The 20,139-nt window shown below is 43.8% G+C and overlaps 1 protein-coding gene across 4 annotated transcripts in view; it reads right to left on the bottom strand.

Moving 5' to 3' along the window:
* The window catches only part of Vmat (Vesicular monoamine transporter), a 678,793-nt gene that overhangs the window by 74,364 nt on the left and 584,290 nt on the right, over positions 1 to 20,139 (bottom strand). For all 4 annotated transcript variants that reach the window (XM_067147806.2, XM_067147802.2, XM_067147804.2 and 1 more), the window contains exons 5-7: positions 17,103 to 17,161; positions 7,632 to 7,715; positions 1,337 to 1,519 (exon numbers count right to left, since the gene is read on the bottom strand). In XM_067147806.2, the coding sequence (XP_067003907.2) occupies positions 1,337 to 1,519; positions 7,632 to 7,715; positions 17,103 to 17,161 (326 nt within the window). The remainder of the gene's footprint in view (positions 1 to 1,336; positions 1,520 to 7,631; positions 7,716 to 17,102; positions 17,162 to 20,139) is intronic.

The raw sequence follows: 20,139 nt of genomic DNA, 5'->3' as shown, positions 1-20,139 counted from the left end.
TGCTTCATGGTATAAATAACAATAGTTTTGCAATTGCACCGGCAGATGTCTCATGGCGATGAATAATCCCTATCTCGAAGTTAACCGAGGTCTATCTATTCAGTGCTAGGGAGCCGAAGTGTCACTAAAACTTTCGCGGAGAGTAGCTCCTCCAAGTACGCTTAGTTCCCTGCTTTGCAATTTCTCTTGACCTGAGTCAAAGCATTAAGAACGTCAGTGGCTGTGCGGTTAGGGGCGCGTAGCTGTGAGCGTGCTCCACTGTTGGCAGCTCTGAAGATGGTTTTCCGTGGTTTCCCCATTTTTACCTTAATTAAGGCCACGGTCGCTTCATTCCCATTCTTTCATATCCCATCGTTGCCGTAAGACCTATCTCTGTTGGTGTGACGTAAAACAAACTGTTTAAAAACGTCATCCATGTTTTCGGACATTATATTGAACGAGAATTTCCTTTCCTCGGCTGGCCGGTTGGGAGGTGCTGAACCCTTCTGCCTTCGGATGGAGGGATTTCGCCATAACTTGAAAAGTGTGATATACTTAAGGAACTGGATAGAGGTGAGGAACAGAGTGATTAGCCGATCAATATATGTAGTGCCGGTGGAGCAACAATCTACAATATTAAAAGAAACCAGGCGAAAATTGAGATCTCAGTAAAATTTGTTGTACTTAAAGGGAGGTATATTCGTGATAAATCTTAGAACGAGTACCATGAACTTCCCTATTGCACACTAAGCATTACTAACAGTTCCCTGATTTCTCAACAGGTGTCTGTAGTTACTTGCCTTGGTCTCATTGCTCCAGCGGACACATGCTACTTGTCTGTTTCTCGAACATACCTCCCATTACCCTACATGAAACATGAAGGCGGGGGATGACTCAGTATCTGACGAAGCACTCTGTATGGTTTCTCCAGGAACCCAGCCGGAACGCACTCGTTAATGCAGATACTCTCAAAGAAAAACTAATTTCTACAAACAAATTAATGAAAAATATGACTTTCGTGTTTGTGGCGGTTGGTTGGATAACTTGAAAAAGCGATCTGGCTTTCCCTTTTAGTCGATGCCAGATGAAAAATGTATTTGCAATAATTCTGCAGTGGATCCATTTGTGGAAGAGTTGTTGCTTATAAATCCTAATATCCCAGCTTTTCCAGTTATCCTGCATCTGTCCTGTGTAGAGAGGGTCAATGAGACTGTTTCTTTTTTACGAATCTTCTCATCGTCCGAAATCAGTGTACTTTGTCAGTAACATTAATTACTGACGGAAATGGAGAGTTTGTTTTGGAAGCTAGACTCCCTCTATTTTGTGTGTAGGATGTTTGATTAAACGGACAACTTACATCCATCGCCGAGTGCCAGGGCGGACAGAATCAAGAATGGTGCAGACTTGCCCACGAACTCGTACATTACACCCCCGAAAGGTGGACCAATGAGGACTCCAAGGGCCAACCCTCCAAGTGCGATACCCATTGCATTGCCTCGTTCCTTGTCGTCGGGGTAGCGCTCTGCCAACATGCCCATGCCTGGAAAAAACAGAATAATATGTTGAAAAGGTTAAGTTCATAACAGTAACACCATACTAAATGCAGCGGGAAAAAAAGGGAAATGACAGGTCTATGTGTTCCTTGACTGTCAGCGCCAGTCCCCGAACATATTGACTGTAGTTCGTACATAGGTGTACACTGTGTTGCCTGAACTGTAGGTGCCAGTCCAAGAAGTTATTGACTGTAGTACATGACTGCACGCCGTGTTGCGTACACTGTAAGCGACAGTCCAAGAAGTTATTGACTGTAGTACATGAGTGTACGCCGTGACGCCTACACTGTAAGCGATAGTCCAAGAAGTTACTGACTGTAGTACACGAGTGTACACCGTGTTGCCTACACTGTAAGCGACAGTCCAAGAAGTTACTGACTGTAGTTCATGAGTGTACGCTGTGTTGCCTACACTGTAAGCGACAGTCGAAGAAGTTATTGACTGTAGTACATGAATGTACGCCGTGTTGCCTACACTGTAAGCGACAGTCCAAGAAGTTACTGACTGTAGTACACGAGTGTACGCTGTTTGTCCCACACTGTAAGCGACAGTCCAAGAAGTTATTGACTGTAGTACACGAGTGTACGCCGTGTTGGCTACACTGTAAGCGACAGTCCAAGAAGTTACTGACTGTAGTACACGAGTGTACGCTGTGTTGCCTACACTGTAAGCGACAGTCCAAGAAGTTACTGACTGTAGTTCACGAGTGTACGCCGTGTTGCCTACACTGTAAGCGATAGCCCAAGAAGTTATTGACTGTAATACATGAGTGTACGCTGTGTTGCCTACACTGTAAGCGACAGTCCAAGAAGTTACTGACTGTAGTACATGAGTGTACGCCGTGTTGCCTACACTGTAAGCGATAGTCCAAGAAGTTATTGACTGTAATACATGAGTGTACGCCGTGTTGCCTACACTGTAAGCGATAGTCCAAGAAGTTACTGACTGTAGTACACGAGTGTACGCTGTGTTGCCTACACTGTAAGCGACAGTCCGAGACGTTACTGGCTGTAGTACATGATTGTACGCCGTGTTGCCTACACTGTAAGCGACAGTCCAAGAAGTTATTGACTGTAGTACATGAGTGTACGCCGTGTCGCCTACACTGTAAGCGATATTCCAAGAAGTTACTGACTGTAGTTCACGAGTGTACGCCGTGTTGCCTACACTGTAAGCGATAGCCCAAGAAGTATTGACTGTAATACATGAGTGTACGCTGTGTTGCCTACACTGTAAGCGACAGTCCAAGAAGTTACTGACTGTAGTACATGAGTGTACGCCGTGTTGCCTACACTGTAAGCGATAGTCCAAGAAGTTATTGACTGTAATACATGAGTGTACGCCGTGTTGCCTACACTGTAAGCGATAGTCCAAGAAGTTATTGACTGTAGTACATGAGTGTACGCCGTGTTGCCTACACTGTAAGCGACAGTCCAAGAAGTTACTGACTGTAGTACACGAGTGTACGCTGTTTGTCCCACACTGTAAGCGACAGTCCAAGAAGTTATTGACTGTAGTACACGAGTGTACGCCGTGTTGGCTACACTGTAAGCGACAGTCCAAGAAGTTATTGACTGTAATACATGAGTGTACGCCGTGTTGCCTACACTGTAAGCGACAGTCGAAGAAGTTATTGACTGTAGTACATGAATGTACGCCGTGTTGCCTACACTGTAAGCGACAGTCCAAGAAGTTACTGACTGTAGTACACGAGTGTACGCTGTTTGTCCCACACTGTAAGCGACAGTCCAAGAAGTTATTGACTGTAGTACACGAGTGTACGCCGTGTTGGCTACACTGTAAGCGACAGTCCAAGAAGTTACTGACTGTAGTACACGAGTGTACGCTGTGTTGCCTACACTTTAAGCGACAGTCCAAGAAGTTACTGACTGTAGTTCACGAGTGTACGCCGTGTTGCCTACACTGTAAGCGATAGCCCAAGAAGTTATTGACTGTAATACATGAGTGTACGCTGTGTTGCCTACACTGTAAGCGACAGTCCAAGAAGTTACTGACTGTAGTACATGAGTGTACGCCGTGTTGCCTACACTGTAAGCGATAGTCCAAGAAGTTATTGACTGTAATACATGAGTGTACGCCGTGTTGCCTACACTGTAAGCGATAGTCCAAGAAGTTACTGACTGTAGTACACGAGTGTACGCTGTGTTACCTACACTGTAAGCGACAGTCCGAGACGTTACTGGCTGTAGTACATGATTGTACGCCGTGTTGCCTACACTGTAAGCGACAGTCCAAGAAGTTATTGACTGTAGTACATGAGTGTACGCCGTGTCGCCTACACTGTAAGCGATAGTCCAAGAAGTTACTGACTGTAGTTCACGAGTGTACGCCGTGTTGCCTACACTGTAAGCGATAGCCCAAGAAGTATTGACTGTAATACATGAGTGTACGCTGTGTTGCCTACACTGTAAGCGACAGTCCAAGAAGTTACTGACTGTAGTACATGAGTGTACGCCGTGTTGCCTACACTGTAAGCGATAGTCCAAGAAGTTATTGACTGTAATACATGAGTGTACGCCGTGTTGCCTACACTGTAAGCGATAGTCCAAGAAGTTATTGACTGTAGTACATGAGTGTACGCCGTGTTGCCTACACTGTAAGCGACAGTCCAAGAAGTTACTGACTGTAGTACACGAGTGTACGCTGTTTGTCCCACACTGTAAGCGACAGTCCAAGAAGTTATTGACTGTAGTACACGAGTGTACGCCGTGTTGGCTACACTGTAAGCGACAGTCCAAGAAGTTACTGACTGTAGTACACGAGTGTACGCTGTGTTGCCTACACTGTAAGCGACAGTCCAAGAAGTTACTGACTGTAGTACATGAGTGTACGCCGTGTTGCCTACACTGTAAGCGATAGTCCAAGAAGTTATTGACTGTAATACATGAGTGTACGCCGTGTTGCCTACACTGTAAGCGATAGTCCAAGAAGTTACTGACTGTAGTACACGAGTGTACGCTGTGTTGCCTACACTGTAAGCGACAGTCCGAGACGTTACTGGCTGTAGTACATGATTGTACGCCGTGTTGCCTACACTGTAAACGACAGTCCAAGAAGTTACTGAATGTAGTACATGAGTGTACGCCGTGTTGCCTACACTGTAAGCGACAGTCCAAGAAGTTATTGACTGTAGTACATGAGTGTACGCCGTGTTGCCTACACTGTAAGCGCCTGCCAATAAGTTACTGACTGTAGTACATGAGTGTACGCCGTGTTGCCTACACTGTAAGCGCCTGCCAATAAGTTACTGACTGTATTACATGATTGTACGCTGTGTTGCCTGCACTGTAAGCGACAGTCCAATACTTTACTGACTGTAGTACATGAGTGTACGCTGTGTTGCCTACACTGTAAGCGATAGTCCAAGACGTTATTGACTGTAGTACATGAGTGTACGCTGTGTTGCCTACACTGTAAGCGGCAGTCCAAGAAGTTATTGACTGTAGTTCACGGGTGTACGCCGTGTTGCCTACACTGTAAGCGCCTGCCAATAAGTTACTGACTGTAGTACATGAGTGTACGCCGTGTTGCCTACACTGTATGACATTTAGTAGGCGAATAGGCTTGAGTGAAGATAAAGTTGAAATTCAAGATGATAAGCAAATATTCCTTTATAGGAAGAGGAATTAGGGATTGGAATAATTTACCATGTGAGATGTTCGATGAATGTTCAATTTCTTTGAAATAATTTAAGAAGAGACTAGGTAAACAGCTGATTAGGGAATCTGTCACCTGGCCGACTGCCCTAAATGCAGATCAGTGACCATTTATTGATTTAATAATTTTTCGAATAAGAGCTTCGATATCTCCTGGTGAATACGAAGGTATAATACGTGAACCAGCACGCTTCAGATAGGTGAGTGGAATTATGCAGGATAAAGCAGAGAAAGTTCAATTCCTCCTTCACTCATGACTTTCATTTCATATTTAGCTAGGCATCCTTTACAAAGCCTCCGGGGATAAGGAGGCAGCGAGCCGGCCTCTCACCAATGAGTCCCGTGGTTAAAATCCCGGTCACTCCATGTGAAATTTATGCTGGACAAAGCCGAGGTGGCACAGGTTTTTCTCCTGGTATTTCGGTTTTCCCTGTCAAGAAAGACTCTCCAATATCATTTCATTTAATCTGTCAATCATAAATCATTGCCCCAGACGAGTGCAACGTGCTTCGGCTGCCGTCACAATTCGTATCCTCGCCGCTAGATGGGGGCTTCATTAATCCCATTCCTTAACTTGTCAAATAACTGAAAACATGCTGTAGATTTTAATTTTCATTCGGGTAGGCATCCTTTATGAAGATTTGATATTCTTTATAACGAATTTGTAATAAATAAATCAGATATAATAAATATGCAATGTATGGTTCAGAATGCTGGCCAGTCCCAATAAGACACGAGCAAGTCCTCTTTGAAATGGAGTTGAAAATATCTCGTTGGTCGTTAGCATTTACGAAACTCGACCAAGTCAGAAATGAGCATGTCAGAGAGTGGATGGGAGTTAGACCAGTTTCGGACAAGATGCTAGAATCTCGCCTCAGATGGTGAGGGCATGTCAGGAGAAGTTACTAAGGCAGCTCTCCAGTACGACCTAGGTGGAAATCGATCACACGGCCGTCCCAAGAAACGGTGTCTTGATCGTCTGAAGGCTGACATGAAGATCGTGGGTGCAGGAGCTGATGATGCCATTAGCAGGATTAAACCTGCTTAGGATACGTTTCGTAGTGTTTAAGGACGGCTGCATGTAACTCGACTGACAATGATTGCAACTCTGTTATAATTACATTTCGCGTGTATTAAAGGCTTCTGCTTTAAATATTGTCCCAGAAGATACGTTTTTATGAGGCAAATGTATGATCCTGCCAGTATTCCTGTAAGAACTACTGAGGTGTGGAAACCTACTTCGACAAGTAGAATTGTTGCGTTTTAGCTCACTTGACTGAGAATGTAAATAAATGTATTTAAAGGCGATATAAGATACAGAATTAACATACAATGCTTTTGTAATAAAGCATCGTGGCTAATCCTGGGTACCCACTCCTGTCAAAATTCACAGAGCTAACATAAAATTCATTACTACAGAGAATGTTAATTAAAACTCTGTGTTTCTTCGGGACTTAGAGATTTTTTCCACGAATAGAGCATAAACCAGCGTTTCGTCTTAGGCCTGACACTAGTTAGAACAAACGCCTGAAAAGCCTTGCATTGAATTTTTAAAATGCGATATTCGTGGAAAAATCTAAGTCCCTCATCGAAAATTTATACAGTACTTATTAGGAACTGCTGGGTGAGCAATAATTCGATTGTGGAGATTAGTCTCCCGTGTCTGGCCCCACGGCTAAATGGTGAGCGTGCTGGCCTTTGGTGACAGTGGTCCCAGGTTCGATATCCGGACGGGAACTCAACTCACACACCACATATAACACTGTCCTCCACCACAATAACACGCAGTTATTTAAACATGGCAGATGCCGCCCACCTTCATCGGAGGGTCTGCCTTACAAGGGCTGCACCCGGCTAGAAATAGCAACACGAAATTATTATTATCTCCCGTATGCGTATATCTGACTGTACCTCTACAAGTTTGCTTCTGATAAATTCACCTGCTTACTCCCCAGCGTCAGTGGCTAAGGTCTGGTTATAATACATCTTTTACACATAAAACAACACACTACAGGGATAGCAGGGTAAAAGCCAGGCCTTGTTGTGACAACCCTCACGTCATAATCAATATCAATAAAAATATAAAATACGTGTGCCGTAGCAAACCAAGAGATAGATAACTGGGTTAAATTTAAACAAAACCACCAAAATCCACGGCCAAGGAGTCCCGTAGTTGGACTGGCGTCCCGCTCCCAAACAGGGAGAATGTAACTACATGCAGCAGGAGCAGCCTGGCATATCCCACTCTGATGAGTCTAGTGTCACTCCTAAGACGAATTATTTGTAGAGCAAATGCCTGAAAAGCCTTACATATTAATCTAGGAGTTTTCCCAATTTTTCTCGAAACTTATTTTCTGTGAATCATGGGGTTTTACAAATGAACTATTCAGATATTACAATCGCTAATTAAGATTCTCCGTACCTGAGACACTGGAGCACGAAGAACCAATGCCCTGTAGAGCTCGCGCCAGGAAGAGCACACTGTAGCTGCGACCGAACGCGAAGACTGAAACAGGAAAGGTACAGGTTGTTTACTGCTTGGGCTGATTTACATGGACAAGTAAAAGGAATCAAGTATTCAGTGAGTGCAAGTCACTCAAGTAGGAATTTGCATTTGATCAATTGCTAGTATACAAGTGACATCAATGAGTGACGTTACCAGGATTGTACTGTGTGTAATGCGTTGCTAAACATGACTGAAGAGGACATCAGGGAAAAAGAAAAAATGGATTAGAGCAGTTATTACCATCTCGCAGCCAGCCTGCTCGGCACATCGGAGGGACGGGAGCTTTTCTGTGAGGAAGAGAGGGGAAGCTCGTGTCGTCATGCATACCAAACCTTGGTGGACATCAACGTCATTCTCATATTACACCAAGTTGAAGTCCGTTAGGTTCACAAGCTTTCATTCACCATGGACGGTAGTTCAACACAGCAAAATATATTGAGATATATATATTCCTTTAAGAAGAATAAGTAAACAAGTTATATTTTGTATGAAGTAAACATGACTATTGTCCCAAAACCTTGGTCTGTAAATGTAATGAAAAATGTATTCAGGATATATTGCAAAATGTTTTGCTTTTCCTTTACCCGTTAACAATCTTCTCGCCATAATATGAACTAACGAATTCATACGGCAGCATTATCCCTCTTCCCACATCACACGCATGCAAACAGAGCCTCGTGTTAGCTCGCGGTCTAAGGCAGTGTTATCACGATGTTTTCTAAACAGGAACAACGGAGTTGGATAGAGATGGAATGTGCCAGAGGTCGTACAGCACGACAGTGTCCTCAAGGTCTTCCAGAGGCTTGCCGGGAATCTGCATTGCCTTACAGAACTGTGGCACGCTGGGTTAAAAGGAACTTCCAACGAGGGACAACAAAATGTGGCAGACATGGCGTTTCTGGACACTGATTGACGCCATACGATTCGCGAGCTGGCCCGAGACACCGGATTAGTGCACACGACTGTGCTTCACATTCTGAAGGAAGGCCTGGGCATGAGACAAGTTGCATCATGATATGTTCCGCGTGATTTGACGGAAATGCACAAATGGTTTCGATACGACGCTGCTCGTAACCACTTGTAGCGAAGGAGAGGCTTTCTTACACCGCATCATTACGCTGGATGAGACATGGGCCAAATCGTACGAGCCACAACTGAAACGCCAATCGAACCTGTGGCGTCATTACGGGCGACCACAAAGATCTGAAGTTCGTCACAACCCCAGCAATGTGAATGTTATGGTTATTCTCGCGTGTGACTGTGATAGGGTTATCCTAACGCATTACGTTCCTCCACAGCAGACCGTCAATGCACAGTATTACTGTTCATTTTAGAACACAACCTGCGATCAGTTTGAGAAAGAACCGGCGGCACTTTCTGCAAAACCCACCCATCATTTTGCACGACAACGCTCGGCCACATACAGCGCAAGCTGTGGCAGATTTGTTCGGTCGATGGGGTGGAAATTGCTGTACCATCCACCATACCTCCCGGAATCGAGTCCTTTTGACGTTGACTTGATTCCTAAGATGAAGGAACCACTTCGTGGCATTTGCTTCAGACTGTTCCAGAGATTCATCGGGCAGTAAATAGGTCCCTTCGAACTATCAACACAACAGGTGCTGCTAAAGGTATCCTACGAATTCTACATCGCTGATAACGGGTTGTACACAATGCTGGTGACTACTTTGAAGGGCAGCAAAACTTGGTAACATGTATCTCTTTTGTATCAGCTGTAATTAAATAGTTCCCACTATTGAAGTTCCAATCCACGTAGACGTCCCACCGGTCTCTGCTGTTCCGTTCTTCCGCGCTAGCCGGCCGCCGTGAGCGGAGCAAGAAGTGCCTGGTCCCTAGAGCAACGAGTTGATGACCCATGGATTAGAGAATGGGTACAACGAAGAGGTACTCGGAGGTTCGGCTTTAATTCTTACCAAGTTACCGCTGGAGGATCCAAAACAATACAAACTAGGCTTTCTTGAGGTTGACACCGGCAAATTTCGGCATTTTATTGATAATTATAACGATACGTACGCCGATCATATTATTTTATGATGCTTCTACATTTGGTCGGAAGCAACGTAAATCGGGCATTTAAACGTCTTGTTGATAAATAATTTGAAAAAATAATTCGATATCACGCTCCGTTGTCATTGTATCATTTGCTGAAGTTAGTAAATCAGATCGCTTCGCGGGCGATTTCAAGTGGGCTTTGAGAACCGGTGTTGCTGAATCTGCGGGTTGCTTAGACCATCTTGAGAGCACCAGTCGATGAAACAACTTCTCCAGGGGAGGGATTTGAATACAGACCTCCGAGGTGACGGGATCGCACCAAAGCAAGTGCGCTACAGTGACATTGGTTGAAACCCAAGGTGTGTTTACATTTGATGCTGCTTTCTCGGCATGGCACTCAAGATGTTTTTAAGTCACTTGCAGACTTTGCAACACCGCCTCTCAAAGCCCATTTGAATTCGCCCACGAAGCGATCTGATTGACTGATTTCGGCAGCTATTGAAATAACAACGGCGCGAGATAGTGAAGTGTATTTCCAAATTATTCATCAGTATGACCAACCCTCTAAACGCTTTTTGTTGATTGCGACCACTTTTGTGCCAGAGGACGTGTTTACATGAGGCAGGTGTACTGTCCTGCCAGCATTCCAGAATGAACTAGTTGGTGCCTTTCAATTCATTTGACTGTCCTGACTTCTGGTTCACGTACTTGACTGCTCAAGTTGTCTGCTTCCAGTACTTGTTCGAGTAACCTGAAGAACTACTCAACACATGTGTAGCAGCCTTCACTTTCGCCGTTCTAGTAGAGTTTTTGGCTTCGCTGGTAGGAATATTGATTCTAACGTTGTCTAATGTGCCGCGATTAGGTGCTGGATTCAAGAGACGAGACTATCCTTTAAATTGTTGCCATTTTCAATGCCGGGACTGTACCTTACTGAAATATTGCGACTTCGAACCTGACAGTATGGAACCGCTGTGTAAAGTGACTGTAGTGCCTGCTAAGTGAACTTAAGTTCTCGATGAAATTAATTCAATAAAACAATCACGTGTTTTATTCGAAACATTGCTTATTTCATTTTGTAGTTAATCGCTAAATATTCGAAACAGATACAACTGGAACTCGAGATCCTCTCGAGGTAACTTCTAGAGCACTTGTTATACTGCTGTTTTTGTTGTTGCTGTTTGAGTATTCAGTCCATAGTCTGGTTTGATGCGGCTCTCCATGCCACCTTATCCTGTGCTAAACTTTTCATGTATACATAACTGCTGCATCCTACGTCTGTTCCAATCTGCAAGTAATATTCATAGCTTGGTCTACCCGAACCGTTCTTACCGCTTACACCTTTGCTCAAAAACCAACTGAACAAGTTGTGGATGTGTCCTATCATTATATCCCTTATTCTAGTTGAATTAAGCCAAATAGTTCTCCTTTCAACAGTTCGATTCATTATCTCTTCATTCGTTATTCAATCTACCCACTCACCTTGAGCATTCTTCTCTAACATCACATTTCAAAAGATTCTATTCTCTTTCTTACTGAGCTAGTAATCGTTTGTTTCACTTCCATACAATGTCACGCTCCAGACGAAAGTCTTCAAAAACATCTTCCTAATTCCCATATCAATGTTAGAAGTGAGCAAATTTCTTTTCTTAAGAAAGGCTTTCCTTGTTTTTGATATCCTGCATTTTTTATCCTCCTTACTTCTGCCATCGTTAGTTATTTTACTACCCAAGCAACAATATTCATTTACTTCCTTTAAGGCTTCATTTCCAGATCTAATATTTCGAGCATCACCTGACTTCGTTCCATTACTTTCGTTTTGGACTTATTTATTTTCATCTTGTACTTCTTACCCAAGAATGTGTCCACACCATCCAGAAATTTCTATAGATCTTCTGCAGACTCAGATGAAATAACAATATCATCCGCAAATCACAGGGTTTCAATTTCTCCTCCCTTTCCCTTGTTATACAACTACAATTATTACTGGTATTTAAGCAATTTGTCAACTTCCTTTCCACAAATAAATCGTCGTTACTTTTATGTTTAGAAACATTAAACTTTCACAATTAATATGTCAGACGAGAATAACTGCCAAAACCATTTGCAGGAAGTACAGTAACTCTGCTTCCCACAGTGCGACCTAATGACATTAAACAGGTAGCGGGCATGAGACAAGCGCTGATCATTAAAAAGCATTAGCTGATTGGCTGGAAGATAATTGCTCACGATGCTAATGAACCGGGCAAAAACTGTAATACCATTAGAAGCTTCGTACATCTGAATGTAAACCTTCTGGTCTAATAACACAAATGACATCATTTTCTTCTAGCGTTTCTCCCACAATGCATCGTTTCTGTTATCTTCATTAACATCTCCACTCGAACCCTGTTCTCGGGAAGTTCTGCTTGATGCCTCTTAAGCATTTAGAAGAGTGTACCGACGTGAATCAGGATGGCCCAGTTCCGGTACACCACGCATCTGTGACATGCTCGTGCCCATTTACCAGGCGTCTCAGCTTGAGAGCGTGAGTTGAGAGACCACGGGCATCCAAGATGAGTGTCACATTGCTTCCATGTAGTTATATCAGACCACTCGCTCAAATCATTTTCTCTTCTGAAACCCTTATGAGGAAACCATTCATAACAAACGAAGTCAACCAGTAAAAAAAAGCAAAGCAAAGTCATCTCCGTACAGGCCATGAAGGCACTTGTAGGGGTGGAAGGTAAAGACTTCCACTGTCCGTAACCTCGGCACTTTATGGGGTAGAGTGGTTAGCTCTACGCCCGCCCGCCATTGCCCCCAGGAATTAACCTGGTACTCATTGTTGGTGTAGGCTGAGGGAACCTGAGGGCCATGTGCACCTCCGGAAGTGGAAATCTCGTTTCTCAAATTTTGCGACATTCTGACGGGGATTCGAACCCACATCCTTCTGGGCGAACCGAGCACGCCTTTACCGCCTCGGCCAGGCAGCCCCTAATTCAACCAGCAGGGTGTCTAAACATTTGTAACCAACATCGGAGCTGATTCCTAGGATCGAAACGTGTTAGTATTATTTAATTACCACGATTCTATTTAGAAATATGGACGATGCGTAGAAAAAGCACGAGCTCCCATGTACATACGGTATAAAATGTTCCCTAGACCTGTCTTGAGATGAGATGATGTTCTTATTCTTCTTTACCGATTTTATCCACGCCTTGTGGGGTTGTGGGGTCGAGCTGTGTCGTCCATGTGTATTGGGCCCTGTTTTACGGCCGGATTCCCTTTCTGACGCCAACCTTATGTGGAGGGATGTGATCACTATTGCGTGTTTCTTTGGTGGTTGGTAGTGTAGTGTGTTGTCTGAATATGAAGATGAAAGTGTTGGGACAAACAACCAGTTCCCGAGCTAGAAAAAATGATCACACACGATTCAAATCCCCGGCCCTGTCGGGAATTGAACCCAGTACCCTCTGAACCTAAGGCCTCAACGCTGATCATTCAGCCAAGCAGTCGGACTTTAAGTTGAGATATTATTTACAATATTTACATAGTTCTCGACATCCCCTGACAGCAAGTTCCACAGCTTTGCGGAACGCCAATATAAATCCTTCTGAAAGGTGGAGGTACGGGTGAAAGGTGGACTAATGGTAACTCCTTCGCCTCTCTGTGCTGAACGATAAACCGGTGGTGGACGTCGCAAGGGATTAATTTCTATAGAGGTAGAGAGGGAATTCGGGAGAAAGATCAGGTCAGTTTGTTCGTTATGGTCTTAATGGAAGGTAACTTTATTGGAAGGGAGGGGGAGTGACGGTTAATTAGACTTTCGGCGTGACGCTGTACTCTCTGCTGTTGTGGGATGCCAAGCAGGTAGACCATACGTCAGTACGGGCTGAACCTTAATGCTCGTGGATTGAACCCTCTTACATTCTTATATAGGAATCCCAGTACTTTTGTTGCCTTCCTCCTTGTCTCTTCATACTGCAAATTCCACTTTAAATTGTCATAGATAGTTATGCCAGGTGATTTAAAACTAGTGCACTACAATCCGTTGTTAATGAGTTATTTGTGACGTAGTTAGAGGATGTACACTGACCCCACCACAGGAGATGCCCAAAGTGTCCACCATCAGCAGCCTCAACACAGATCGTCCTGTCTAACAGCTGCACAGGCGTTATTGATAGGCTGTTCCAGATCGCTGATGTTGTTACCAGAAGTAGCGTACACCGTACTGATCACGTGTCTCCACAGATGAAAGTCCAGCGGATTAAAGTCAGGAGACCGGGTAGGCCAATGCACTAGACCTCGACTCCCGATCCAACGTCGTGGCCCAAAACCAGCGTACATGCAAAATGAAGTGTATTGGAAGTCATCGTGCTGCGGAGTGCTAGGGACAGTAGTTCAGGCAGCGTATACCTCAGGAAGGTGAGACACGCTGGTCCATTCAGGCGTCTGGGTAGCATGTATGGGCCGGGGAGTTGAACATGGATAATACCATACCAAGGATTACGTTCAAAGAGCTGTTGATGATAAGGATCATGTATTCATGTTTCATATATCACTAGGATGGAGACATGGGAATACGATGATTCACACATCTTCGGGATATAGCGGTGTTTTCTGTTTCCATATCCGTCCTTTCCGACAAGAAAATTTCACATCTGTTCTCACACTTCAGTTCCGTGTAGAAAACTCGTTAATTAAGTGTTCTATGACAAACTGTCAAGGATAGCTATGATCTTGGAATAAAAGAAAGAAACGAAGAAACAGTGGGTTCAATATGAAAACGCGCAAGAGTAATAGGAGAATTTCAAGGACTTGATGGATAACAAAATGAAACCGTTTACACCGACATGGCCATTAACGACGTATTTGATATAACGGCGAAATCCAACGGTCTCCTGTAAATCCTATATAATCACTCTGTTAAAAAAACTCTTAGTACGACATCGGTTATTACGACATATCGGATAAAACGACTCATTCAGATCACATTTTCGGAGAAATGTTTCGGCTATAACGTCCAATGTTGAGCTTTGTTTGTTACGTATTTGGGGATTGCTGGCAACAGTGTAACGCTTATGATTGTGGATTTCAGATTAGTCTGTCTGTTAAATAGTCAATAATCGCTGTGAAGATGACGAAAAAGAAAAGGGAAATGTTTAATACTGAAAGAAAACGTCACACATAATATGGCGATTAGAAAATTGGCAAACGAACGCAAGGCATAGCGAAGGAATTGTGTGTATCACACTGAACGATTTCTACAATGTGAAAGGACAGAGAGAAAATACCGTCTCTTTTGGAATAAAATTCTTTAAACGTCAAACGGGCCAGATAATCTGAGTACAAAGATATTGAAGAATCTTTACTGCGATGGTATGAGCAGCAAAAAAGAAATAATGTGCTCATCAATGGACCTATTCTTCAAGCGAACCAATGAAATTCCTCACCGTCCCACTCCACTAATACTGTACTGTAAATACAATACTTAATTTAGAGACATGTTTAGAAATTTTAATTAAATTATGGTAATTAATCATTTAAGTGTGTAGCATATAACTTGGGGATATGACTTTTTAGCAAAAACGAAAAGCAAAACCGGCGGTGCGACTATCGCCTATAACGACCGTTGTTTGACGGTTCATTCGGAGCCGTTATAATCGGTTTTTGCGACTATCAGCTATAACGACAGTTGATTGGCAGTCCCTTGGGAGTCGTTATAACCGGTTTTGCGAGACTATCGCCTATAACGATCGTTAATTGACGGTCCTTCGGAGTCGTTATAACTGGTTTGTGCGACTATTTCCTATAACGACCGTTGATTGACGGTCCCTTCGGAGTCGTTATAACTGGTTTGTGCGACTATTGCCTATAACGACGGTTGATTGACGAGCTCTTCGGAGTCTTTCTAAGCGATTTTTGTGACTATCGCCTATAACGATCGTTAATTGATGGTCCCTGCTGAGTCGTTATAACCGGTTTGGGATACTATCGCGTATAACGACCGTTGATCGGCGGTCCTTTCAGAGTCGTTATAACCGATTTGTGTGACTATCGCCTATAACGACCGTTGATCGGCGGTCCCTTCGGATCGTTATAACCTACTTCGACTGTATGTTGTGTGTGTTGTTGAAGAACAAGGAACGTTTCCTTGCAAAGGGAGAGATGTTTTGGAGACCTGCAATTGTACCGAAGGAAAGACTGGAATTATACGTATGCTTGGTCTATTTTAATTATATTAACGTAAAGTAGGTACGTCACTGAAATGAATAACAGTCATGTTGAAGACAAGTTTTTGTTAACGTGAATGTGCAAAAGTCCAATAATTATTGAAAAATGCAAGTGTAAAATATATGCGAGAAAACTTTGAATAATTCGAAAGTACGGGGGCGGATCAGAAAGTAAGTTACACTCCCAAGTTATGGCCATTTATGTAACTACCTACACATAGACAACACGGATGTGACAACATGCAGTGTAAATTCATTTTTCCACATAGTCCCCAAGAGGCTGTAAACATTTGTTGGAACGGTCAACCAACTTTTCGATTCCGGATGCGTAGAAATCACCTCCAGCGCTATGTAACCACCTGGAGACAGCTGCTTTCAGCTCTTCATCGTTTCGGAATCGTCATTCGCAGAGATCCTTTTTCAGCTTACTGAACACATGATAACTGCATGCCGCTAAGTCTGGACTGTATGGAGGATGTTGCCATACCTCTCACTTGAATCGCTGCAGCAGTTTGGACGTTTGGCGGGCCGTGTGAGGTGTTGCCTTATCGTGAAAAAGTATCTCGGGGGACGAAGATTCTGAAACGATGAGGAGGTGAAAGCAGCGCCCCAGGTGGTTACATAGCGCTGGAGGTGATCTACGCTTCCGGAATCGAAAGTTCGTTGATCGTTCCAAGAAATGTTTGCAGTGTCTTTGGGGATACGTGGAAAAGTGAACTTACATTATATGTTGTCATGGCCGTGTAGCCTATGTGTGGGTGGTTTCATAAATGGCAATAACTTGGAAGTGTAACTTACTTTTTGATTCGCCCTCGTACAGGGAAGAAGTGAAATTTAAATCATTTATCTTCTTGGATATTGAAGTAGCTGTCATAATACTGAGCTAAAGTTTACCCAAATTCTGCTAAATGCACACAGATGACCACAGCACTGGAAGAAAAGAGAGAAGTGGGAAGATTGAAATAATGTTCATGAGAACAGGAAAATATCGTTGGCGAGCGAGCACGGATCACGGAGAACCACTGAACGTCATCGGAACTTTTGGAACTCATGACTTCGTTTACAAGGTGACGATATTTTATTTTGTCGGAAGATGCCGTCACGTCCCGAAGATGTGTGAATCGACCTTTTAATCCACGATATTCTGGACAATACTTACTCAGAGTGGACAGAAACATGATGATGAAGCCCGTGAACATGGGGATGCTGTAGCCGATCCTGAAACAGAGAACATGGTATTAATGCACTAGAAACATCCTTCAATAAACATTTACGAAAGGAAATAAAGTGTAACTCGGAAGTGTAAGGAACAATATTTACGTTGATATTGATTGTTTAAAGGTTAAAGGCTGCTGATTAAGAAAATGTGTAACAAGTTGAGATATTTCTACGTTGTTCAGACGAGCTTTTTAAACTTAAGTTCCGGCTCCATGACAAAATGGTTAGCATGCTGGCCTTTGGACCAAGAGGTGCAGGGTCGGGGATTTTAACTTTCATAAGTTCATTGCAGTCTAGTAAAAGACAGAAAACTTTGCGTTCAGAGACTTGACCTAAGAAATGCAGATAACACTCAATTCGAAGAACTTAGCGCAAGGAAGTTAAGAAAAAATGCTAAAGAAAAAAGAGTATTAGGAAATGGTGTGCATTAAGAACTCACGGTAAAGGAGCCATCCTCTATCAGGAGTACACACCGGCTAACCGACGCATGGACACCCTAAATGGACTCTCTGGATCAGAGTGGAAAGACGCGCCGTGGTTCCTGTACGAGCCCCCGCTGGACGTAGCCGGGATGGAGTCCACTGCAGACACTGCAGTGAGCCTGAAACCCTAGCTCATATTCTTGGTTAATGTCCACGGGGGGGGGGGGATTCCTTAGGAATGTTAGGAATAACAGAATAAGATCTAGAATTGCACCAGCGTTCTCCCAGAAAGGTTACGAGGTGCATAAAGAGGTGTCATGTGTTGCTGACGGTGGAAGCAACCGGAGAATGCATATAATCGCAATTGACCGAAGAAAGGACTTTGCGTATTTCTGGACCCAACCATTAGTTGTGAGGTCGACTCAAGTCAGCCACCAGAGGTAGACGCGGAGAAGCGAGCCATCTATGAACTAACCATCAGCTACTTCACAATATCTCCTGTATGAGGTTGTAGGACTTTACATCGGAGCAATTCTTAGTTGAGTTTGCGGAAAGTGTGGGCATTCTCAAGAATCTGTACCGTGATTTAGTCGTATTACCCATTAAACTCTCCATCCAAAATGTTAGAAATCACCTCTGTAGTACTGTGTAGAGGAGGACTAACTCCAGGAATTTCTTCATGGTTAAACATACTGTTACGAATAAAACTTCATATGTTTGATTACTCTCATTTATTTAGTATGACTTAATAAATACATGCACACACACACACACACACACACACACACACACACACACACACACACACACACATATATATATATATATATATCTAAACACACACACAGTTCTAACCAGTTATGAAAGGCTACACTTAGACTACTAATTACAAGTCTATTCACAAGTCTTCCTTACGGTACAGTAGGAGGTCCAGCCCGTTACTGTACCTGCGGACGCTTAACCCTTTATTTCACTTTTTTCAAGTCCAGCCACCTCATACAGCAGTTGCGTGTAGACAGTTGGATCTGAACACAGGGCGGGCCACTCAACACACGGTGACTGTCCGTTGGTTCGATTCCGCAGACAGTTCAGTAATTCACACAGTCTCATGCAGTGAACAACTAAATAGCTCAACAGTATTTAGCAGCAGGGCGATACTCACAACAGCGAACATTAACACAGGTGCATTTACTCGCGATAGCGGCTTTCCTCGCTGACGCACGCCGATCTTCAGTCCACAGGAATACACGAACACACAGTACAGTTTTCCGTTCCGCAGTCTCCAGCCCACCTACTCACTGGATTCTCCGACACCACAACAGTTCCTGGTTGTGACCTCGGTGGGACACTAACGACAGCCAACACCCCTGTCGTCCTCAGTCCAGTCACCGAACCCTAACGCACTGAGTCTCTCACTGACTTCACCACGGAGTCCAACACTGACTGACTGTCCGCGGCTAGCCTACCTTTTTATAGCTCGGGTGATTTCAGCCAGAATTTTCGCGAGGTCACTAGAGGCAGAACATTCCCGTTGAATGTCCAAGAAACTCACAGATAAGCCAGCCGCCGAGAACAATACACGGAAAGGCTAGGCCCACCCCATTAGTCGGCTGGGAGATCCCAGGTCGTCTGAGTCACCAGTCCCTTCCCGGAAGTACCGAAAGTGGCTACGACGTGGCTGGCACGTAGGAATACATTCAAGTGATATGGTATACTTTGTCAGATTTAGGCAGCCTGTCATTATAGGAAGTGCAAATAAATAAAATGGTATGGCTCGGGGGCTGGGTGTTTGTACAATCTTTAGCATTAGAACCCATCATACAATAAGCTGGGCCCAATCATCACAGACACGCGGGTCGCCTATACGGCGTCAACTCGAAAGACCTGCACCAGGTTGGCACGGCGAGGGAAATACGATTCAGTTGGATTTGAACAGGATGGCAAATGCCTGGAAGTCCTTATCCGTTCCCCATGTCGGCAGCCATCTTGGCTGTGTTTCCACTCTTTCTTTTTACAAGTTGCTCTACGTCGCACCGACACAGATAGGTCTTATAGCGACGATGGGACAGGAAAGAGCTATGAGTGGTAAGTGGCTGCGGCCTTAATTAAAGTACAGCCCCAGCATTTTCCTGGTGTGAAAATGCGAAACCACGGAAATCCATCATCAGGACTGTCGACAGTGGGGTTCGAATCCACTATCTCCCGGATGTATTTCCTCTCTTGAGCTGCTTGGACTAACTCTACCGATGTCTTGAGAGTCCAGTCTCTGAGTTTAGTCAGAAGATTTGTCTTTTGCCAACACCTCACTTTCCGGGCATCTTTCCTTGCAGTACATAGTATCTGCTTCTTTTTTTCATGATGTGAACGAGGTGTTGGAGCTTTCTCCTTTTTACATTGGTCAGCACTTTCTTATCCTTCGAAAAATCTCTACATTTATGATATGATCTGTCCAAGGCACTCTAAGTTGAGCCATATCTCAAAGGTCTCTAATATTTTATTGAGTGACTTCATCAAAGTTCATGTTTCAACTCCATAATAGAAAATAGAAAACACATA

This window comes from Anabrus simplex, chromosome 5 (assembly GCF_040414725.1).
Source record: "Anabrus simplex isolate iqAnaSimp1 chromosome 5, ASM4041472v1, whole genome shotgun sequence".
In the NCBI taxonomy this organism is placed as follows: Eukaryota; Metazoa; Arthropoda; class Insecta; order Orthoptera; family Tettigoniidae; genus Anabrus; species Anabrus simplex.
Note: the sequence above shows the minus strand (reverse complement) of the source record. Positions and strands in the feature narration are given on the sequence as shown.